General features: G+C 44.5%; 2 protein-coding genes across 3 annotated transcripts in view; both read right to left on the reverse strand.

Annotated features, from left to right (window-relative positions):
• Window positions 1-1,416: 1,416 nt before the first annotated feature.
• On the reverse strand, window positions 1,417-11,689 carry adat1 (adenosine deaminase tRNA specific 1; the record flags this gene model as incomplete). The annotated part of the gene is made up of 9 exons (XM_079567597.1): window positions 11,543-11,689; window positions 9,853-9,921; window positions 9,727-9,781; window positions 8,405-8,541; window positions 7,136-8,132; window positions 6,866-7,011; window positions 5,396-5,495; window positions 5,239-5,325; window positions 1,417-1,561 (listed from the first exon to the last, which is right to left on the reverse strand). Exons 1-9 carry the CDS (start codon window positions 11,679-11,681, stop codon window positions 1,417-1,419), a joined length of 1,875 nt encoding a protein of 624 aa, XP_079423723.1. The 5' UTR covers window positions 11,682-11,689.
• A 1,867-nt stretch (window positions 11,690-13,556) lies between these two features.
• The window catches only part of wwp2 (WW domain containing E3 ubiquitin protein ligase 2), a 39,507-nt gene continuing 29,388 nt past the window's right edge, over window positions 13,557-23,675 (reverse strand). For both annotated transcript variants that reach the window (XM_079567389.1, XM_079567388.1), the window contains 11 exons: window positions 22,963-23,041; window positions 22,798-22,869; window positions 20,353-20,441; window positions 18,172-18,331; window positions 16,180-16,313; window positions 15,516-15,656; window positions 15,317-15,437; window positions 15,125-15,229; window positions 14,963-15,059; window positions 14,819-14,891; window positions 13,557-13,971 (listed from right to left, as the gene is read on the reverse strand). In XM_079567389.1, coding sequence (XP_079423515.1) covers window positions 13,872-13,971; window positions 14,819-14,891; window positions 14,963-15,059; window positions 15,125-15,229; window positions 15,317-15,437; window positions 15,516-15,656; window positions 16,180-16,313; window positions 18,172-18,331; window positions 20,353-20,441; window positions 22,798-22,869; window positions 22,963-23,041 — 1,171 coding nt within the window. In that variant the 3' untranslated portion in view covers window positions 13,557-13,871. The remainder of the gene's footprint in view (window positions 13,972-14,818; window positions 14,892-14,962; window positions 15,060-15,124; window positions 15,230-15,316; window positions 15,438-15,515; window positions 15,657-16,179; window positions 16,314-18,171; window positions 18,332-20,352; window positions 20,442-22,797; window positions 22,870-22,962; window positions 23,042-23,675) is intronic.

Genomic DNA, 23,675 nt, shown 5'->3' on the forward strand with positions numbered 1-23,675 from the left:
CTCTGTGGAGCGGGTCACACTGTTTTTAATTCAGGCTAGCTGATACCATAGACATGCACTAGCCTTGCACTAGCCTAGCGCCACGAAACTCTTTGGATAACTAGGAAATAAGACCCTATGTCAAAAATCCTGAAATATCCCTTTAATATAGAAGGTGCATTTACAGGCATGACCTGAGGTGGCAGTAGTGAGTATAAAATGGCCCCTTTAAAGTTTAGCTCCAGGCAGAGTAGGGGAAGCTGCAGACCCAGATCTACCGTGGAGTGAATCCACCGTGATAGTGCGCCCTCTCCTGGTAAAGACGGATATACGACGGAATAAACTCTTGGGAAGATTGATTTTGACATCAGTGTTGATCGTTTTGTTTTAGTGAAGTTTAGGGCTGCAACTAACGATTATTTTGATAATCGATTAATCTACCAATTATTTTTACGATTAATCGATTAATCGATGGCTGTGAATGGTGTATGAAAATTGTATTCATTTATTTTCATTTATTTTGAATCACATAAAGCTAAAGTGGCCTCTCTCGAGGACATGTTGGAGTAAACTTAAACTGTGTTGTAAAGTGTTTTAGTAGTGCCAGTTCTGCTTTATTAATTGGATGAGACACAGACAGATATCTATGACATTTTCAAAACTCTACAGACCCTAACTTGAAAAACAAAGTAGGTTTCCATCAAAAATAAAAATGTTCATGTAATTTTTGCTCTTTTTAAGTCTGTGTTACAAGAAAACGATTAATCGATTACTAAAATAGTTGACAACTATTTCAATAATTGATTAGTTGTTTCAGCTCTAGTGAAGTTGAGGAATTCAACAGAAAGATGCTGCTGGATTTAGGAAACAGGGAAGACCCTGAAGGTACATATTTAATTTTTTACGTTGTTATTGCATCTGCCAGCATTATTAACCCGATGATTTCTCTCCTTTTCTTTACTGATTACAGCTATGGCCGTTACCACAATGAAAAAATGCTGTTCCAAAACATTGTCTCTGTCCCTTGTTCCTTATTTTTATGAACAAATGAAGGCACTGTCCTACAAAACACAAAGAAATATTGGAGTAAAACATACAATTTTAATTCCATAAAACAACCCAAATAATAGTACATGTAAACTAAATTAAACAACTGTAAAACATGACATAAACACAATCGTATATCCGTCTTCACCAGCAGAGGGCGCACTATCACGCTCCACAGTAGATCTGTCTTGATAAAATATCAAAGGGCGAGTGCACAGTGAATCCCAATCATCTAAAATAGATAAGGTCCAGAGAAAAAGAGATGGATACATGGATTGATAGAGTGAATGTGTTTTTATGTTGTATTTACAAGTATTACAACAACAAAAATGACTTCGTTATTTTACAAAAGTTTCTACTCAACATAACTCTCCGAGCAGTTAAAAACAATTATTGGCCTGTTGCAGGGAAGAGCAAGAGGCTGCGGTCACTGCGGGGCCACAGGGGGAAGGCCTGGCTGCGCAGACGGGCCCACGCCTGCTGGTACTGCGCAGACGCCGCCTTGTAGTCCCAGTACGTCCGCAGCTCCGACGCCCTGCAACAACAACGCTGAAATGTATGGACTTTTTTTTTCTGCTGACAATAAGAATGCACGTTTGACCATTAAGACAAACAGCCAGTCCAGGATTCAAAGCTGTAAAACCTTTGCATGTGAACCACTGATGGAGATACTATTATGTACAGGGAAACTCAAAAATAATGAGGCGTAAAAAGGCACTAACATTTCAACGACAGGGAAGTTGAAGTGTTTAAACCGTTGTCGAGAAGCTTTGCAGTAAATTTGTTGTTGGAAATTATGTCATAAACGAGAGGGAGAAGAGTGAGGGGGACTGTGGTTTGTCACCTGAGGAAGAGGAGTGAGGGGGACTGTGGTTTGTCACCTGAGGGAGAGGAGTGAGGGAGACTGTGGTTTGTCACCTGAGGGAGAGGAGTGAGGGGACTGTGGTTTGTTACCTGAGGAAGAGGAGTGAGGGGACTGTGGTTTGTTACCTGAGGAAGAGGAGTGAGGGAGACTGTGGTTTGTTACCTGAGGGAGAGGAGTGAGGGGACTGTGGTTTGTTACCTGAGGAAGAGGAGTGAGGGGACTGTGGTTTGTCACCTGAGGAAGAGGAGTGAGGGAGACTGTGGTTTGTTACCTGAGGGAGAGGAGTGAGGGAGACTGTGGTTTGTTACCTGAGGAAGAGGAGTGAGGGGACTGTGGTTTGTTACCTGAGGAAGAGGAGTGAGGGAGACTGTGGTTTGTTACCTGAGGAAGAGGAGTGAGGGGACTGTGGTTTGTCACCTGAGGAAGAGGAGTGAGGGAGACTGTGGTTTGTTACCTGAGGTAGAGGAGTGAGGGAGACTGTGGTTTGTTACCTGAAGGAGAGGAGTGAGGAGACTGTGGTTTGTTACCTGAGGGAGAGGAGTGAGGGAGACTGTGGTTTGTTACCTGAGGAAGAGGAGTGAGGGAGACTGTGGTTTGTTACCTGAAGGAGAGGAGTGAGGGAGACTGTGGTTTGTCACCTGAGGAAGAGGAGTGAGGGAGACTGTGGTTTGTTACCTGAGGAAGAGGAGTGAGGGAGACTGTGGTTTGTTACCTGAGGAAGAGGAGTGAGGGAGACTGTGGTTTGTTACCTGAGGGAGAGGAGTGAGGGGACTGTGGTTTGTCACCTGAGGGAGAGGAGTGAGGAGACTGTGGTTTGTTACCTGAGGAAGAGGAGTGAGGGAGACTGTGGTTTGTTACCTGAAGGAGAGGAGTGAGGGAGACTGTGGTTTGTTACCTGAGGAAGAGGAGTGAGGGAGACTGTGGTTTGTTACCTGAGGAAGAGGAGTGAGGGAGACTGTGGTTTGTTACCTGAAGGAGAGGAGTGAGGGAGACTGTGGTTTGTTACCTGAGGAAGAGGAGTGAGGGAGACTGTGGTTTGTTACCTGAGGTAGAGGAGTGAGGGGACTGTGGTTTGTTACCTGAGGGAGAGGAGTGAGGAGACTGTGGTTTGTTACCTGAGGGAGAGGAGTGAGGAGACTGTGGTTTGTTACCTGAGGGAGAGGAGTGAGGAGACTGTGGTTTGTTACCTGAGGGAGAGGAGTGAGGAGACTGTGGTTTGTTACCTGAGGGAGAGGAGTGAGGAGACTGTGGTTTGTTACCTGAGGGAGAGGAGTGAGGAGACTGTGGTTTGTTACCTGAGGGAGAGGAGTGAGGGAGACTGTGGTTTGTTACCTGAGGGAGAGGAGTGAGGAGACTGTGGTTTGTTACCTGAGGGAGAGGAGTGAGGAGACTGTGGTTTGTTACCTGAAGGAGAGGAGTGAGGGAGACTGTGGTTTGTCACCTGAGGAAGAGGAGTGAGGGAGACTGTGGTTTGTTACCTGAGGAAGAGGAGTGAGGGAGACTGTGGTTTGTTACCTGAGGAAGAGGAGTGAGGGAGACTGTGGTTTGTCACCTGAGGAAGAGGAGTGAGGGAGACTGTGGTTTGTCACCTGAGGAAGAGGAGTGAGGGAGACTGTGGTTTGTTACCTGAGGAAGAGGAGTGAGGGAGACTGTGGTTTGTTACCTGAAGGAGAGGAGTGAGGGAGACTGTGGTTTGTCACCTGAGGAAGAGGAGTGAGGGAGACTGTGGTTTGTCACCTGAGGAAGAGGAGTGAGGGGGACTGTGGTTTGTCACCTGAGGGAGAGGAGTGAGGGAGACTGTGGTTTGTCACCTGAGGGAGAGGAGTGAGGGGACTGTGGTTTGTTACCTGAGGAAGAGGAGTGAGGGGACTGTGGTTTGTTACCTGAGGAAGAGGAGTGAGGGAGACTGTGGTTTGTTACCTGAGGGAGAGGAGTGAGGGGACTGTGGTTTGTCACCTGAGGAAGAGGAGTGAGGGAGACTGTGGTTTGTTACCTGAGGAAGAGGAGTGAGGGAGACTGTGGTTTGTTACCTGAGGTAGAGGAGTGAGGGGACTGTGGTTTGTCACCTGAGGAAGAGGAGTGAGGGAGACTGTGGTTTGTTACCTGAGGGAGAGGAGTGAGGGAGACTGTGGTTTGTTACCTGAGGAAGAGGAGTGAGGGGACTGTGGTTTGTTACCTGAGGAAGAGGAGTGAGGGAGACTGTGGTTTGTTACCTGAGGAAGAGGAGTGAGGGGACTGTGGTTTGTCACCTGAGGAAGAGGAGTGAGGGAGACTGTGGTTTGTTACCTGAGGTAGAGGAGTGAGGGAGACTGTGGTTTGTTACCTGAAGGAGAGGAGTGAGGGAGACTGTGGTTTGTTACCTGAAGGAGAGGAGTGAGGGAGACTGTGGTTTGTCACCTGAGGAAGAGGAGTGAGGGAGACTGTGGTTTGTTACCTGAGGAAGAGGAGTGAGGGAGACTGTGGTTTGTTACCTGAGGAAGAGGAGTGAGGGAGACTGTGGTTTGTTACCTGAGGGAGAGGAGTGAGGGAGACTGTGGTTTGTTACCTGAGGGAGAGGAGTGAGGGAGACTGTGGTTTGTTACCTGAGGAAGAGGAGTGAGGGGACTGTGGTTTGTTACCTGAGGAAGAGGAGTGAGGGAGACTGTGGTTTGTTACCTGAGGAAGAGGAGTGAGGGGACTGTGGTTTGTCACCTGAGGAAGAGGAGTGAGGGAGACTGTGGTTTGTTACCTGAGGTAGAGGAGTGAGGGAGACTGTGGTTTGTTACCTGAAGGAGAGGAGTGAGGGAGACTGTGGTTTGTTACCTGAAGGAGAGGAGTGAGGGAGACTGTGGTTTGTCACCTGAGGAAGAGGAGTGAGGAGACTGTGGTTTGTTACCTGAGGGAGAGGAGTGAGGGAGACTGTGGTTTGTTACTTGAGGGAGAGGAGTGAGGAGACTGTGGTTTGTTACCTGAGGGAGAGGAGTGAGGAGACTGTGGTTTGTTACCTGAGGGAGAGGAGTGAGGAGACTGTGGTTTGTTACCTGAGGGAGAGGAGTGAGGGAGACTGTGGTTTGTTACCTGAGGGAGAGGAGTGAGGGGACTGTGGTTTGTTACCTGAGGGAGAGGAGTGAGGAGACTGTGGTTTGTTACCTGAGGGAGAGGAGTGAGGAGACTGTGGTTTGTTACCTGAGGGAGAGGAGTGAGGGAGACTGTGGTTTGTTACCTGAGGGAGAGGAGTGAGGAGACTGTGGTTTGTTACCTGAGGGAGAGGAGTGAGGAGACTGTGGTTTGTTACCTGAGGGAGAGGAGTGAGGGAGACTGTGGTTTGTTACCTGAGGGAGAGGAGTGAGGAGACTGTGGTTTCTTACCTGAGGGAAAGGGGCAGTTCTGCGGGTGGAGTGGCAGCAACGACTGACAGGAAGGACTCGAACAGGTTCCGTTTACACAGCAGAGACCTGCACACAGCATTCACGTCAGGCACTCACTGCAGATGCCTCATATCTCGCCACACTACAGCCTGCTGACCTGGCTTTCGCAGTGCCCAGAGCTTTCTTGGTGACTCCGTGCTTGTAGCCGTTGGCAGTGACGTCGAGCGGCTGCTCCGGCACTTTGCACCAGCTGATGGCTGCCTCACACCAAGAGCACAAGAAGATCAGACATAGTTTTGAGCTCACATCAGATGAAAATGGAGAGTAGAGGTCAGAGTATCTGCCAGTGTTAATTTTGACAACATATTTTAGTTTTAGTCTTAGTCTTTTGACCGAATGGTCCAAATTCTTTAGACTGTCTTAAATTATAACTTCACTATAGAGATATTCCACCTGTGTTTGAAGACTACCTTGTTCCAGCCGAGCCAATTCAGTGGCAGCTCTATCAACGGCAGCAGCTGAATGTTCAGTCCTCGGCACGGTGGCGCAGTGGTTAGTGCTCTTGCTTCACAGCTAGAAGGCCCGGGTTCGATTCCCACCTGGACGGGCCTTTCTGTGGAGTTTGCATGTTCTCCCCGTGTCTGTGTAGGTTTCCTCCGGGTACTCCGGTTTCCCCTACCACTAAAAACATGCACAATAGGCCAGGATGAATGATGTGTGAGTGATTGTATGGTGGTGTCAGAGGGTCTGTTGGCGCAGACGTGTGTAGTCGCGAAAGCGCTTCTGTCAGTCTCCCCCAGGGGAAACTGAAGCTACAAACAGAGTTTACACCGCAGAGTGTGGAGTGAACGTACAACTGTCTCATGTAAAGCGCTTTGTGACTATGTCTGTGAAAGGCGCTGTATAAATAAAGATCTTCTTCTTCTTCCTCCCCACTCAGTTTGCTGCCGTGAAAGACTGTGTTTTTATATATAAAATTGAATACACTCTCTCATCACCCGTTTGCCTTAATCCTCATTTACCTGCATGATTATGATCTAGATCTATGAACGGAATTGAGTCGACTCTAACACGTACTGTCGGCTCTTTTCTTTTAAGTATTTAAGTATTTCATTTTTCTTTGTTTTTATTTATTTATCTATTTTATGCTTTGTATATATCCACTTATGTTGTGATAGGTTGTTTTGTCTAATAAAAAAAAGAAAAAAGAAAAAAAAGTCTTGTCTTTTGACAAAAATGTAATTTAACTTTAGTCATGATTTAGTCCAAAAAAAATTGCAAGTAAATTTAGTCGACTTTGCATTAATAATATTCATTATAATCATGTTTAATGTTGTTCCTCTGCTTCATGGAGCTGCTCCACATGAACAAAGCTCAGAGCTGATCCTTTAACAGAGAATTTACATGATCTGAGGCTCTTTCAGACGCTCAAGAGAAGTTTGGATGATTTTAGTCTCTCCCTTTCATTTTTATTTAGTCTGATTTTAGTCGACTAAAATATCTGGACATTTTAGTCACAGTTTTAGTCTCATGAGAAACTTTTAATTTAGTTTTAGTCCAATTTTAGTCACAAAAATATCACTTTGACTAAAATTAAGACATTAAATTAAGACATTAACACTGGTACCTGCACCGCAAGGGGACACCCGGCCTTGCCCCGCCTGATGACGCAGCTCCGTCTGGGCCTGGCTGAAGGGAAACTCCAGACTGGACTGAAGCAGCAGTGGTGATGTCACAGAGAACCCGCCCGGAAGACCTGACACATGGGAACAACTGGCAGAAGGAAATAAAAAACTTGTGCTCTTTAGAAAAGCAGCTGCTCACACTGAGGGAACTTTCAGTCTTTGTAAAATAAAAGTATGTCCAGTCCATCTTTATATCACACTACATGACTCACCGTAAGAACATGGCTCGGTGCAGCGCCTCCTGACTATACGGACACTTCCCCACCACCACGGCGCTGAAGTAGACGCCCCCCTGCAGGTAGTGGGACAGAAGAGCGCCCTGGAAGCCCAGCACACCCCAGCGGGCCAGCTTGTCACTGCAGGACAGGGACAGGGTACGGTCCCCGCGGCCCGGCTTCAGTCGGAGGAGGCCTGTGCAGTGGTACCCCGCCCCGGGCAAGAGGGGGTCAGCGGGCCCTCCTGGTACACACTTAGCCCCTGTCCTGTGCACATCAACCGCACCCCCCTGCTCACGCTCAGCTTCTGTCCTGTGGGGGTCTAACGCACCCCCTTGTTCACTCTCAGCCTCTGTCCTGTGGGGGTCTAACGCATCCCCTTGTTCACTCTCAGCCTCTGTCCTGTGAGGGTCTAACGCATCCCCCTGCTCACTCTCAGCCTCTGTCCTGTGGGGGTCTAACACACCCCCTTGTTCACTCTCAGCCTCTGTCCTGTGAGGGTCTAACGCATCCCCCTGCTCACTCTCAGCCTCTGTCCTGTGGGGGTCTAACGCATCCCCCTGCTCACTCTCAGCCTCTGTCCTGTGGGGGTCTAACACACCCCCTTGTTCACTCTCAGCCTCTGTCCTGTGAGGGTCTAACACACCCCCTTGTTCACTCTCAGCCTCTGTCCTGTCAGGGTCTAATGCACCCCCTTGTTCACTCTCAGCCTCTGTCCTGTGAGGGTCTAACACACCCCCTTGTTCACTCTCAGCCTCTGTCCTGTGAGGGTCTAACACACCCCCTTGTTCACGCTCAGCCTCTGTCCTGTGAGGGTCTAACACACCCCCTTGTTCACTCTCAGCCTCTGTCCTGTGGGGGTGATGGTCCGAGCGGGGCAGCTTAGTCCTGGGGGTCTCGGTTTCCTCAAAGACCTTCCTCTTCATTGAGCCATTTACAGCAGGACAAGGAAGCAGCTGATTCTGAACCATGGGAATAATCGATGCGTCGCCGCCTGGTTTAAACAAAAACAATGAAGATAAGCATTTGTACATGTCCAAGTATTTGTCAGAAGGTGAACGACTAAAAACAGTGACTTTATTATTTGTATGAACACATTGTGCTTAAAGCTGACCTCTATGGAAATGCAAGATGCCAACAGATTTCCATGTCATTGTTCTTGTAATAAACATCTCCTGTAGACCTCCAATAAAAATCCCATGACTTCCTTGATCGCCCCGCTCACGAGCACCCCCAGACAGGACCATCCCACCAACCCAAACTCACAGGGTGTGTGGCTGGTGAACAGCACAAAGGACACGTGCGCCCGGAGCCTGAAGCGCGCCTCCTGGGCCTCTGGAACTCGCTCCCACACTGTGCTGCCTCCACCAGAGAGGGCCTGCCGCAGCTCCTCCGTCAGGTACCTGCACCACAACATGATCAGCTCTATCCCACGTACAGCATACATGCAGGAGTACAGATCATCAGATGTGTTTCTCTCAAACCCTTGGTGGAAGAAATACATATGAACATTAGGAAGCAGCATCAGCCAGGGGCAGACTGGGACGGAAAAACAGCCCTGGACTCTGACCAGCCAGGCCCAAATTTGCACAACATACGCACTTCTAAAAATACATATTAACCTCTTACCCCCCACCTTAACCTCTTACCACCCGCCAAAACCAAATGCATTCTCTCCTCTTTGCCATTGTCGTCACTTTTTTATCTCCCTTATGTGTTTTTGTCACTTTTCTTTTTTAATGGCACTTTTGTTACTTTGTCGCTTTTTTGATGGATTTTTGTTTTGTTTTGGATTTTTGTCACTTTTTTGCTGGATTTTTGTCACTTTTTTGCTGAATTTGTTTTTTTTTTGCTGGATTTTTGTCACTTTTCTGCTGGATTTTTTTTACTTTTTTGCTGGATTTTTGTCACTTTTTTGCTGGATTTTTGTTACTTTTTTGTCAATTTACATCCTCATTTTCTTCTTGTTTTTTGTCGCTATTTTGAAGAAGCTTTTAGATTTGGAGAATTTGGACAAAACATGTTCAGGTGGGAGTTAAGAGGTTTTAACAAAGTGCATTTTCTCCAGTTCGGCTTTACCCAAATCGAAAAGCTTCTCGACTGGAGAGCCTCATTTGAAAGCTAAGACCTCGCATTTTTGTCATGTTTTTCGTTGCTTTGTTATTGGGTTTTCATCTCTTTTTTTGTCATTTTTTGTTGCTTTTCTGGCACATTTTTGCTCCGTTTTCCTCCTTGTTTCGTCGGTATTTTGATGCTTTTCTTCTAAGCGCTTAGATTTGGATAAAGCTTGGTTAAATCGGGGGGTGAGAGGTTAAGGAGCAAAACTGAGAGGCCAGACTTCTGTGCTCTTCCAGAACGGACATATGGCCGGTCCGCCCCTGGCATCAGCGCTCTCCAGGGTTGAATGATTTAGGAGTTTGTTTATATAATTCAATCCCACTGTTGCCACCAGAGGGCACAATCCCTACATTTAACACATGTATATTTGCTTACAGAAGACTTTTCCACCACTAAGTGCAATTTTTAAAAAGTCAGAAGTAAAACGTTTGAGTCTTTTCGAGTAGTTTCTCTGGATGTGTGTGGATCACCTGACACATCCTCTTCTGGCGAGGACTTCCGCGTGGCTGTCGTTGAGCACCTCACCTGATAATGAGAAAACAACCGTGATGGGTGACGGGTGGAAGGAGCGCGTGGATGTGACGGACAGGACGAACCTGTGGGGCTCATGGAGGCCTGTCCGATGCATTTGGAGCCGGTGCCCAGAGAAACGACCTCCTTCACCACTGCAGGCGAGAGGTCAGGGGGGGAGAAGACGTTTAATTAGGACTTGGGACGATACACTGCAAATATATCGCAAAAAATACAGTATCTCGTTATCTTTTTTTTTTTTTAAGTCTTCTTTTAACACAATTTGTTGAAAAACTAGTTACTTATAATTTGTGTTTAATTAGAATGGAACATAGTGCGTTGAAATGGTTTAGTGAAACAGTCTTAATTTTAGTCAAAGTGATATTTTTGTGACTAAAATTGGACTAAAACTAAATTAAAAGTTTCTCATGAGACTAAAACTGTGACTAAAATGTCCAGATATTTGAGTCGACTAAAATAAGACTAAATAAAAATGAAAAGGAGAGACTAAAATCATCCAAACTTCTATAGATACAGACGCAGCTCGTCATTGAAGGGGGCGTGGCTTCGCCGAGGGGGAAAATAGAATCTTTAGAGAAACACAATTTTCCCGCTTTTTAGCCATTTTCTGGTGGAATATGAACTTATTTATCACATAAATAAAGTCAAGTGTAAATCGGGCCCATATGGATATTTTCTCTCAGCAGATTGTTCAGTAGAAGTGAGAAAACGGCAGTTGTAGCAAGTGCTAGCTAACCGTTAGCATTAGCCCGATGCTAACATGTAGAATCAAGTTAGCATTCTCCGTTATTCATGTATTTATGGGCTGTTGAACCACTTTGCTCCTCCCCATGTCTTTGTATCTTTATTTAGTAGAAAAATATATTCATATTTCAGCATTTGTTAAAGTTGAATAATTTAAGAAAGTTTAGATTTTTATCCAACTTGTTTTCCCCCTTAACTGTTTTCAAACATGACCATATATGGGCGATTCCAGAGATGCCGTCTGTATCTATCATTTAAATTCTCTGCCAAAGGATCAGCTCTGAGCTTTGTTCATGTGGAGCAGCTCCATGAAGTCGAGGACCTTGATTAAATATGATTATAATGAATATTATAAATATAAGTCGACTAAATTAGTTTTAATTTTAGTCGACTAAATTGACATGCGATTTTAGTCGACTAAAACTAGACTAAAATTGAAACTTTTTTTTAACTAAATCTTGACTAAAATAAAATAACATTTTCGTCAAAAGACTAAAACTAAAATAAAATATGTTTGTCAAAATTAACACTGTGGTGAAGTATCGCTATCGCAATATTGCACAGCTGTATCGCATCACAAGTTACTTCAATATTGTTGAGCCCGAATATAAATCACGATTAAGAAGGATTGATTTAATATTTGATTATTATTATTTTAAACCAATCAACGGCAAAACATGTGTAAACAATGTAAAACTGCGTCGGTATCAAACGTATCGCGATACATCGTTTCCGATACAATACGTGCGTCACAACAAAGATGCATTGCGATATATTGCAAAACGATATTTTGTCCCAGCTCGATTGGCGATATGTTTGAACTCAGATTGTAAATGTCTGCACACTTTAACTCCGTTTGTAGATTAGTTTATTGCCCGCAGAGGTCGTGTTGAGCCAGACACTTCTGTTTCCCGTGAGCACATCGTAGTTCTGATGTTTTCTCACGCGCACGTTTCCTCTGGCTGATTAATAACTCGCAGTGTTAGTCTGTGGTCCTACCTGTGGTCCTACCTGAGTCTGTGTGCGCGGACCGCGTCACCTGGACCACAGCGGACAGCAGGGTCCACTCTCGGCCCGCCTCAGGCTTCCCTGTGCGGGGCAGGTCCTGGAAGCGCCCGTAACACAGCGAGGCGAGTTCATCTGCGTCCATTCAGTCCAGAGTCTCTGCACAGGAGCCGCCACGTGCAGTTATACAGACCTCCACGCGCTATGTTTACCACCAACACTTCCACACCGGGGGACAGGAAGCACGTGCGGCGTCTCCGGGCGCTTTCACAATAAAAGCTGTTAAGAAGAAGAGTGCAAATAATTCATAGACATGAACGTGTGGACGATGCCTAAGCGTGTCTAATCTAAGCAAACTAAAACATTATAAATCCGTAGAAAATAAATAAATAAATCCCAGAACTGGCAGACACCCCTCGGTTTGATGAAGACGTGTTTCCTGCTCTGGCCACTAGAGGTCCTCAGTCCCCAGTGCAGTTTGATGCATGGATCAGACACACTTGTGGGAGGGCAGATTTAAAATGGATGTAGGAAACTGTAGCTGTTGTGAAAGTGAACCAGAAGATTTAGATCTTTTCTGTTTGTGTGAAGTCGTTTTGGCTCGACCTTCAACAATGGATCGTCTCCAAAGGAACTCAGATGATCAATCTCACAATTAATGATGTAAAATATGGTGTTTTTCGCAATAATCATAATGATTTTGGTCTTAATATTATTATTTTGTTAGGCAAACATTATAAACATAAATGTCGGTTTTTCAAGACTAAACCTGACATTACTCATTGGAGGAATGAGCTGAAACTTTTTTATACATCTCTATTATTGATCAACACCCAAAATGCAGAAAAACTGGCTTCTTTTATAGACGATCTTGTAGAATGAGCTGCCCCTTTACGTTTTTATTTTTAAAATAATGTGCATTTATACAATATATAACCTGCCCCATGTTCTTTAACATGTGCACTGAACATAGTGAGGTCTTTACGCTGGACCTTTTTTGTTTGTATTTGAATAATAAAAACATTAGATTTCCTGCATCCTGGTGAATTTGAGATGATCCTATTTTCTGCCTGTTCTATCGCCTTTTAGAATAAATGTGTGAGGAGGACTGTTGTTTTTATGGACCGTCTTCATATTGGGGCCTCTCAGCAAATGCCCGGTTACTTCATGGCTACAGCCCTGTCAATAAGTACAATGAAACATAAAGCATTACTTGTATAGTCTCATGTTGAGGGCAGTCAGTGCACCTGCAGGTCAGGAGCAGGTGTAAAGGAGAGCACAGACGTCGCTCTTTTAGGTCCATCTTTGTGCACTTTCCAGTTGTGTAAATGGAGAGAATAACAAGAAAACAGACAGTAGAAAACCAAGAGTGGGTGAGGAGGGGGCGACGTCTCCATCACAGTAAATATGAACATGTTTGGTCCAGTCAAATGTTTGGTTAAAAAACAAACATTGTACTTGGTGCTGATCAGTGCACTGCAAAAAGTATTTCACTAGATCAGTATACACATCTCAATTTGAGCACAATAATCCAGATTTTTGCTGTTTTGACTAGTTAAGAAGTTGTTGGGCATTTGTCCTGGATTATTTCACTTGTTCTGAGATGTTTCTGACTCGTTTCGATACATTTCGTCCTTATTTCAGGTCATTTTCTTTGCCAATGGGTTAAGAACATTGGTCTTTTCTCATTGGCAATTTTACTTTCTTATTTCAAGCGAGATTTACCCTAGAACTGGTCTGAAATGTCCTCGAACAAGCAAAGCGAACTCGGTCCGATCAGGAAAAGTGTCTAAATGAGTGAAAACCGCTCAAAACAAGATACATTTCCTCAATTCAAGTCATTTAAGCCAATGCTTGATATTTACTTTTTGTAGTGTGACCTGGAAACACCATAACATGGGGGACTTACTAAGTTTTGTAACAATGTTGTCTGCAAACACAAGATGAAAAGGAAACAATGAAGAAAGGTCAGTAAAACAAACCAGAAACCAAGAGTCAAGATTGAAACATTTAATTCAGCTATTTACAGGACATAATGCATAATTTCACAATAAACATAAAAATAAAACTCTAATCAGGCGACAGCAGTGGAGTCACTGTGGCACAGTTTAAAATGATGATACTGTATTAAGATATGTTTCCTCCAGGTACTGGAGTGTTGCTGAGGCATTTTGCATCTTGGCTTTAAAAATGCAATCTTTTGCTCTTTGTAGTAGGTGAGAATCAAAGCCTGCTGAGTGGACCGGGAAGGCGAATCATTCAGTCATTCAGGTGAGCACTTGGAAGCCACGGCTGGGCTTGTAAAACACTAATAAAAAGCTGTCTGCGCGGCGGCTCACTCCTGTCCAAAGCCCTCCGTCTCCTCAATGGCAAAGAGCAGCTTCTCCCTCAGCTGCTCCAGGCTCCGGTAGGGCGGCAGGTCCAGCCGGTTGAAGCTGGAGAGACACACACAGAACACGCCTCAGCTTCAAATATATGTATTCAAAGTCACAATGTGGGGACAATAACCCCCAGATTCCACATTCTCCGTGCTCGTTCCACTCCGCCCCGACCTCCGCAGCAAATGCGTTGCTATGTTGAACGTTCAGAAACATTCCACATCGTCCACTCCGCTCCGAGGGGCCTACGTCGCCTCTCCGCCTCTCCGCCACTCCGCCTCGCCACGATCAAAATACGGATCAACCCTATTTTCAGGTCCGTCTGCGCCGCGTCAGCTCCGGCCGGATCAAGCTCCGGCCGGATCAAGCTCCACAGTTCAGACGCACCAAACAGGAAAGAGAACGACAACAATATCCGTATTTTCAAAGTAAATTCCCTCCGAGCGGACTTTATTTTAACGATAATGTCACTATTTCACACAAAGTGACCTCGATAATTCCCTCTGCGGAGTTTGATATCACAAAAACAATCACACGACCCGATTAAGCTTCTTTTGCTTTCGTTTACATAACTTTTTTTTCTGCCTCTCTCTCCCTGGCGCATAAATGCTATTTATGAGCATGCGGTATCGCTCGCATGCTCATAAATAGTTGTTTATTATTTTATTGGGAGGTTTATTTCTCAAAGTCGTTGCTTTGTGCGGGTGCTCCTCGTGGAGCTGGAGCACTGGCGGATGATGTGGAATCCCGGGGTAACAGATAGGTGTGTTTTCATGCAGGGTAACTGGTGTTCATTATGTGTGTGAATATCTCCACTCATTTTACAAATATGGAACAAACTGAACTATAACAGATAAAGGATTTAAAGTTGCAGAACCTTTCTGTGAACAAGCGTTTAGCTCACCATGTGTGGCTTCGTGGAAGCCAAGTCTCCTTCCCCACTTTATCGATGCAGAACTTCTGAGGACCGTTGCTTCCTGCAGGAGATAACAGAGCGCTCACATCCCAGTCTGACGCTGTGTTAGTCCGGTGTGTGAATGTGCCTTACCTATGAGCTCTGAGAAGCCTCCCACAGGCAGCCGGCATGTTCCCGTCACAAACTGAAGGAGACGGATCCTCTTCTCGTTATCCATGTCCTTCACCACCTTTGGAGACACAGAGTCAGGCGGGTTGGTTCATGAGGAGACGGGGCCTCAGGGGCTGCACCTACCTGCCAGAACCAGTGGATCTGTTTGCTGTTCTTGGTATAATGTCGGTAGATCGTGTTCTTCTGCCAGTCTGCCAGATCAATCTCCTGCATCCCACACAGCATCAGCTGCACAAAAACAACACCCTGAGAGTCTGCACTAGGAAGGGGATGATTCACTCCACACCTGCCCACAACACAGGATAACCTTCTTACCTCCAGCTCCTTTTCATCAAAGTAGCGAAGCCACTCGAGTGGGACCACTTCATTGAATCCATCTAGAAAGGCTTTGGTCTGCTCCTCCACTCCCCGAGTAAACCTCCAGTCCGTCAGCAGTCTGATGAACACAGAGGAACACACCAGGGTTAGAGTCAGACAACACACGGGATCAGCCAGGACACCTGCTTCAGCTCACCCAATGTACTCTTCTTTGTTGTCCTCCGTGACCAGCAGGTTCTCCCCGTCGGCCTTCAGCTGGTGCGTGGACACTTTGCCCAGGATCTCCATGTCCTGCGCAAAGTACAGCTCCACTCCGCACTCCTCCAGGTTGTTCTCCCTGAGACGCAGCATGAGCCATCATCAACCACAGCTCCTACTTCACCCACCCATTAAGAGCACTGTAATCCAAGAGGGCGGTATCGTGCTTCTTGTATGGCCTTGGCTCACTCTCTTAAACTTTGTGGTATCAAACATGCTAATAATGAGCTAAGGTGGCTAATTTAAAGCTCACAATGGCAAGTTTTACTTCTACTGGATACACTCTTTCCCCAAATCACTCTCCCCTCGTCCCCCTTCACACCAAAGTCCAGTCTAGTTTCAGAGTCTTACTGCTTTATAGTAGTGAAGCTTCAGCGATTGTTTTTGCCTGTGATGGATGGACAAGCTTTGCAAAAGATCGAAAGCTAAGAAAAGTGCTACGTATTTATGTAGGGCCACGGGAGGAGCTCAAGGTAGACAGGTGGAGCATTGTACAAGCCAAGACTAGTCATCAGGGACAACACTGTAAGTCTATCTTGCACAACACCCCTCCTTAAACAACATTTGTGTACACAGACAAAACAACCACAGTCGGTACTTACTTAACCCACATGATGGAGTTATAAAACTCAGGGTCGATGGACTCCAGGTCTTTAAGCGTGGGCTTCTTGTCCAGCATTCGTTTGTAGAAAGGCAGGGTGAAGCCGGTGTCGATGAACTTGCCGTGGTACAGGGCCTGAAAGGAAGCGGCACATGTTTACTCGGAGCAGACAGGCACATTGGCGCATTGTACAACAAAACAAGGCACTATTTAAGCGCAGTGTAAACACTATTACTCAGTATTACTCATAACCTCATAATCATAACATTATTTCGTGAGACAGAGCTGGCATTAACGTTGTAAGCCTAAATAAAGGTGTGGGCCAGGACACAAATACAGCCAGTGAGTTGACTGCACTGACCGCCGATCTGTGGCCCACCACCCCTCAGACGCTTCGTTATGCGCCCCTCTGTGACACCACGGTCTAAAGACGGAGAGGATGCAAACACCTGCTTCACAAACATTGGCCGGCGCCTTTTGTTGTTGCTGGTTTCGTGAGTTTCTGGATAGATGCACATTCTACTCTACATTCATAAAGGTCACACTGAGCAGACAAATGACACAATCAGCCGTGCAGAACAGAAAGATCAGAACGAGCACTCTGGACAGGCCGCTTTTCTGCATTTTTTTTTTACTATGTGTGCCTTCAGTGGTTACAAATGTCCGAAATTGTCTGAACAAATTGCCGACTGGCCAATTCGTGGCCTCTGAACAATAGTTTAGGCTGGTACTTGTTAAAGAGGGGGTGTTCTTCTTGTTTCAGTCCCATAGCACCAGTCTATATCACACTACAATGATGACAAACCTTCTGCTGGTCTGTAAATGCAGTAAATTAGAATAACTGCCTTGTATAAAATGTCTCTCTCAAAATGGCTGTAGTGAATGTCTTGAAATAGGCCTCTGTCTCTTTAAGAACCTCTGAGCCTTTAGACACGCCCCCTCCACACGCTGTCTGTGGCATCAGTGGGGAGGGGGTTCTGCTGAGGAGCAGTGGTTGGTTACTCGGCTGGTGACGAAAGCTCGGAGGCGTCTCCAGGAGGTGGGGGCGTTCCTAGGAGGACTCAGGCAAACCTATCCCTAAAATGGCCGCCATCAGAGTTTTTACAGATTACTCAGAAATACGTGAATGTGCCAAGGCAACACTTCAGGCATGTTTTTAATGAGGGAACGACATAATAACATGATGCAAGGCTTGAAAAAGTCCACTTTGCATAATACCCCCCCTTTAAAATGAATACATTTCTAATGCCATTTTAATGCCTCAAAATTCAATATTTTTAGTGGCTCAAATCTATACATTTATCAAAATGTGTAAACCATTCATACAATACAGACGAATGAGAGGAAATTTGGGTAACACTGTACATTACGGGCCGGTAAGTACAGTGGTAATTACTATTAATGACAGTGGTACTTATTGTGGTACTAAAAGTGGTAATTACTAGTAATTGGGGTTAGGGAGTCACAGAGTTACCCCTGTATCTCTCATTACTAAGAGATACACGAGTAACTCTTAGTAATGAAGTACTTCTATTTACTTTGGTATTGAAAGTGATAGTTTCTAGTAGTTTCAGTGATATATCTATGGTACTTGCTGGTAATTCAAGGATACTACAGCAGCAATTCATAGGTAGTAAATGTGGTACTTCTACAAACAGAAGTAATTTCTAGATAAATAACAAGTTACATAAAACAGCATTAGGGAAAACAAGAAGTACAACCTTCATTACCAAGACTTACCACTGTTTCTAGAAGTACATACCTTGTAATTCTCACTATAGTATCCTTTACGTACCACGATAAGAACCTAGAAGTACCACTATTATTACTAGTATTTACCACTGTAAGTACCACGGACTTTCATGGAACGTATATTCAGTGCCTGTTGTAATCTTGGGATTTTATGACATTTAAGGCTTTAGTTTTGGCGCTGCTCATTTAACACTTTCTACCTGATAAATATGAACAATTGCGTGTGGAGGCGAGCGCTCACCATGGCGATGAAGCGGCCGATGAAGCGGAAGTAGGTGAGGTGGTCCGGGTTGATGGAGGAGGCGGGGTTAATCTGCAGGCAGTAGTTGTTCTTGCCCGCGTACTCGAACAGGCAGTACATGGGGTTGAGCACCTCGTGGGACAGCAGGAAGAACCACTCCCTGCAGAGATCACACACGGTCACTACCACAGGAGAGCAGTCGCCCAGTACGAAGGCTACGGTCAAAGGCGACGCACTCTTTCTATCGATTGTTGGGGATATATTTAAAAACAACAACAAAAAAAACATTTGCTTTTTCATTTCACTGGCAAATTAAGAGCAACAACTTTCACATGACATCAGAGACATATTTGAGTTAATAACAAATTAATATTACAACAATATTATAAAGTCCAATGATTTAAATTCAAATTGAATAAAAACAAACAAAAACGGTTCTCCCTCTCTTCATTTTGTAAAAGGGGAGTCTTGATCCTTTACTTTTGAAATCGGTCTCTCTCTCTTGCAACCTTACAGATCATCACTTTAAGACAGAATGGAAATTTAAAACAAGTTTACCTGACAACAAATATATACTATATAAGATTCACTGAGAATGAACGAATAATTTCGATTCAGTTGAAAAAAAAAAATAATAATCTATCAATATGATGTAAAAACAATCTAACCCACTATGACCAAGTAACAAGGCTGCAGTATTCTTCATTATAGCAGAGATTCGTTTTTTCAAGTATTATTATAGTAAAGTTGTATCATAAACTTCCAGTTCAGTCGACAATACTTCAAAAGAAAGAAAGAAATCTCTACTATAATGGGTAATTCCTGAATGACCGAAAGCCTACACAAACATACTGTAGGGTTTTGAAAGAATACTTAACTGGACAAAAAAAAGTAAATGTGGAGAACTATTTGTACTAAAGATGAAAGTGTACCAGAATTCTGAAATTAAAGTGGAAAAAGTTTCCCTCTGCGTTAACCAGAGAGGTCTCGCTCTTGTTGCATCAAAATTCTGTATTAACATATTCTACCTGCCATTATTTGAGGGGGGGTAAGTTGATTATAAACACCAAATCATTATGTGCTGGGGTAAATTTACTCCAGCATTTGGGCACATGTAATGTAGCCCCTTCATCCCCCCCCCCCCCCCCAGAAAATGTAAATAAAAAATGTTGATGCAGGAGGAGTGTGTGATTGTTCCTTTCTTTCATAGGTACAGACGCATCTTGTCATAGAAGGGGGCGTGGCTTCACCGAGGGGGAAAATAGAATCTTTAGAGAAACACAATTTTTCACTCTTTTTAGCCATTTTCTGGTGGAATATGAACTTATTTATCACATAAATAAAGTCAAGTGTAAACCGGGCCCATATGGATATTTTCTCCCAGCAGATTGTTCAGTGGAAGTGAAAAAACGGCAGTTGTAGCAAGCGCCAGCTAACCGTTAGCACTAGCCCGATGCTAACATGTAGCATTATGTTAGCATTCTCCGTTATTTATGTATTTATGAGTCGTTGAACCACTTTGCTCCTCCCCATGTCTTTGTATCTTTATTTAGTAGAAAACTATATTCATAATTCAGCATTTGTTAAAGTAGTTTTGGAATAATTAGAGAAAGTTTAGATTTTTCTCCAACTTGTTTTCCCCCTTAACTGTTTTTAAACATGACCATATATGGGCGATTCCAGAGATGCCGTCTGTATCTATAGGTTTCTGTTCCCTTGACACATACACAACACACAACATTGCTCACTCGTCCCCAGAAAACACAACAATGAGCACACAGAACAGATGAGTAAACAGGCGTGAAGATGTGTGGATAATAAATACCTCCATAACTGACAGACTCTTTTAATGGGACAGTGGAGTGTGGACAGACACCGGAGGGGTGCTGCCGAGGACTATGGGAGACAAGACTTGACAGAGCAGAACAGTGACTGAAAAACCCACCACCGCTGCCAGCACCATGGACACAGGGGACGCGGACACCCCCGGCATCCTGTCCGTGGTTCTACCCTGTGGTAGAACAGCATGAGGTCACCTACCATAGGGTAAAACCACTGACGAGACACCGGGGACAGACAAACAATGGCAAACCAAAGACACATGAGGACACGGAAACAGGAAGCAGCCCACCACAGCACAGTGAGGACAGACAGCGGCGCCTTTCACACACACGCGCTCACCTGGCGATGCCGCCGTAGTCCAGCCCCTCCTCCCCTCGCATGATGATGTACAGTCTGCGCCGGAGGTCGTACGGCTTCACGTTCATGATCTGCCACAGACACACATCAACCATGAAGTTAAAGTGCATATGACACATGAGACACAATTTAACACAATTATATTTAAGATTTTGCTGAAGATTGTACCCAGCTTTCTTTAGTTAGGCCATTTCTGTGACATTTATAGTTTCTGTTCCTTATTGGACACCGACAGGAAGTGACATAGATGCAGGCAAACAATATTAAAGAGGGGGTGTTCTGCTTTTGTCAGTCCCATAGCACCAGTCTATATCACACTACAATGATGACCAAACCTCCTGTTGGTCTGTAAATGCAGTAAATGAGAATAACTGCCTTGTATAAAATGTCTCTCTCAAAATGGCTGTAGTGAATGTCTTGAAATAGGCCTCTGTCTCTTTAAGAACCTCTGAGCCTTTAGACACGCCCCCTCCACACGCTGTCTGTGGCATCAGTGGGGAGGGGGTTCTGCTGAGGAGCAGTGGTTGGTTACTCGGCTGGTGACGAAAGCTCGGAGGCGTCTCCAGGAGGTGGGGGCGTTCCTAGGAGGATTCAGGCAAACCTATCCCTAAAATGGCCGCCATCAGAGTTTTTACAGATTACTCAGAAATACGTGAATGTGCCAAGGCAACACTTCAGCCATGTTTTTAATGAGGGAGTGACAGAATAACATGATGGAAAGCTTGAAAAAGTCAATTTTGCATAATACCCCCATTTAAGGATAAAAGTTTACGAAAGGCCTTTAATTGAGATTAATTTAAATAAATGTCATGGGGAAAAAGTGGAGCTGATGTAATTTCCTGGAGCTCCACTGATCACGTGGCTCTCCATCTGCAATAGAACTTTACCTTTATCTATGTCACTTCCTGTCAGGAGCTTAAAAATGAGCATAAAAAGAACTTTTCTGCCCAACATTTCTTCATTAAAATTGCTGCTTCACTGAAATAAAATGATAATTATGCAACTGATGTTCTCCATCATCAAAATATTGCAATATTTTACTGCTAAAACAGAGTGGACATTTCCTGCACAGGCTAAAACATTCTTTTGGACACTGGTATTGTAGGTTTTAAATTTAAATAATGTAAGTCAGGATTTCAAATAGAGAACAGTCAATACAAGCTTTCACTTATGGTTAACGTCATGCAAGCAAATCTATGGGGCCGTGATGAAGACACTCATTCACTTTTAAAGTGTAAAGACAGTTTTGTGTTCGTTCTGTGAGGCAACCAAATCCTGGAAATACGGATCGGGAAAAGAAAAAGGATAAAACGTGCAAAGTAAAGGCATTAAAGTTGCATGAAGTCAAGAGAAATACTACTCCATGTATGTTTTGATGAAGCAATGGAATAAAAACATGGTGGAAAGCTCAAGAAAGTAAATGTTTTAGGATGTGTTGCATTTCAGCAATTTTTTTGTCATCAAATCGTCACAAAAGAAGCCTTGAAAACAGAATAAATGAGCACCAGAACAAGGCTGAAATGGAACTTCAAAACGTTTTAAAGTTCGAGCATTACGGACATTTCGTCACATAATACTGCGATAACCATAATTTGTTGATATGTTGTACAGCTCCATTTCCTGCTCCCACCCAGACGTTACATTAACCGAAAATTCATTTACGGAATATCTTTTACTTTGACGGAAAATTTCAAAGGCCGTCCGTCATTTTGAAGGATTGAAAATCAAGCCTTAACGAAAATAATGACGCAGCTCTGCTGTTTTTCATAACGCGCGGGGCTCTCTCTCTCTCTCTCTCTCTCTCTCTCTCTCTCTCTAAAATTTCACACCGCGTCTTGTCTTGGATGAGCTCTTACAAGTTGTGTCACTGCCTCGCTCGCTAACTTTCCTGACCCGGGCGCTAACAACAACACGGGGAGGAAAACCACGATGCAAACGCGGTTAAAGGCTAATAATATCCTTCCCATGTGGAGCCGCTCTTCTCACGTAAGTCTCAGGACGAGCTCATCTATTTCTCTCTTTCCCTCCCGTGTGCGTAGCGGGCAGCCCGTAGTGCAGTGATGTGAACTGGTAAACATTGTCCCGTTCACCCACTGCTTCTTACAGTCCGTTAAGACTGAAAAGATGCAAATAATAAGCTCCACATTTGTATGAGTGTAATCTGAGCCTTGATGTTGATGAGCAGGTGACTCTGAAAGTCGTCACATTTCTGCTGCAAAATGTACCAAGACTGTTCAGAACAGGTTTAGTTTAGCTCCATTTATCCTGCAATCTCACATTTTTACTAACATAAATAATATGCAGCCTATATATATATATATATACATTTATTTTAAAAAAACGCTTAAGAGAGATTAATTCATGAAGGATAAAAATTGCTCATGACGGATTTTTCCAACCCTGTCCTTCACAAACCACTGCTCCCACCTGCTGAAAGGAATCCTCAAACAGCGTCTGCCTGGACACGGAGATCTTCACGTGGCTCGGCAATGCGTTGGACTGGACACACACAAAAACATCCCAGTAAAACATGTGCTCACTGACGACTAGTTTTGAGTCGTTTGAATCATTATTGCGTGACATGATACGTACGTGGCATAAGAAGCGAAATTGGTGATATTTCCACCGGAAGCTTCGGTCGTACGCCCGCGGGGAGTCGCCTTGACGTGACCTGCACAAACACACATGCGCGTGAACAAGATGGACGCCACTGTTCAGAATATGCACAAAAACACACACACAGGGTATATATGGTGGAGCAATGCCCCGGTGATGACTGACTGACCCCCCTGATGTCTGAGCTACCTGTGGACCCCCGATACTTCTGCCTGGAGGACTTTCTCGCACTTCCCCTCACTATCCTGAAGCACCAGCAAGGACCGGACGTTAGCTCCGCAGCTCAGCCCTGGACGATCTGTGGCCTGTCTATTCAAGGCAGCTGGACCCTTCCTTCAATGTGGTTCTCCTTCAGGTTTCTCTTTTCAGTTCCTGTTTGCCAATTCAGAAATATTCGGAAAGCCCAGTGAGGCAGCTGTTGTGATATGAAAAAAAAAAAAAAACGGGATTTGATTGAACTCCGTGATGGTCAATCCATGTAAGTGAACGGTGTCTCAAGCTTCATGTCTTCTGAACCAGATTGTTTCATGTTCTAGAATTTAACTGTGTCATAATCTCAGATCGCAGGGGCCAGTACAACTCCATGGGAAAGGTACAGTTTTTGATAAAAAACTTCCAAACAAACCTAAAAATTTTTGCACCGGATCATTATTTGGCACTGACTGGATTCACAAACTTGCTGTATTATT

The sequence above is a fragment of the Gobius niger genome (assembly GCF_951799975.1).
Source record: "Gobius niger genome assembly, chromosome: 12".
NCBI classification, from domain to species: domain Eukaryota; kingdom Metazoa; phylum Chordata; class Actinopteri; order Gobiiformes; family Gobiidae; genus Gobius; species Gobius niger.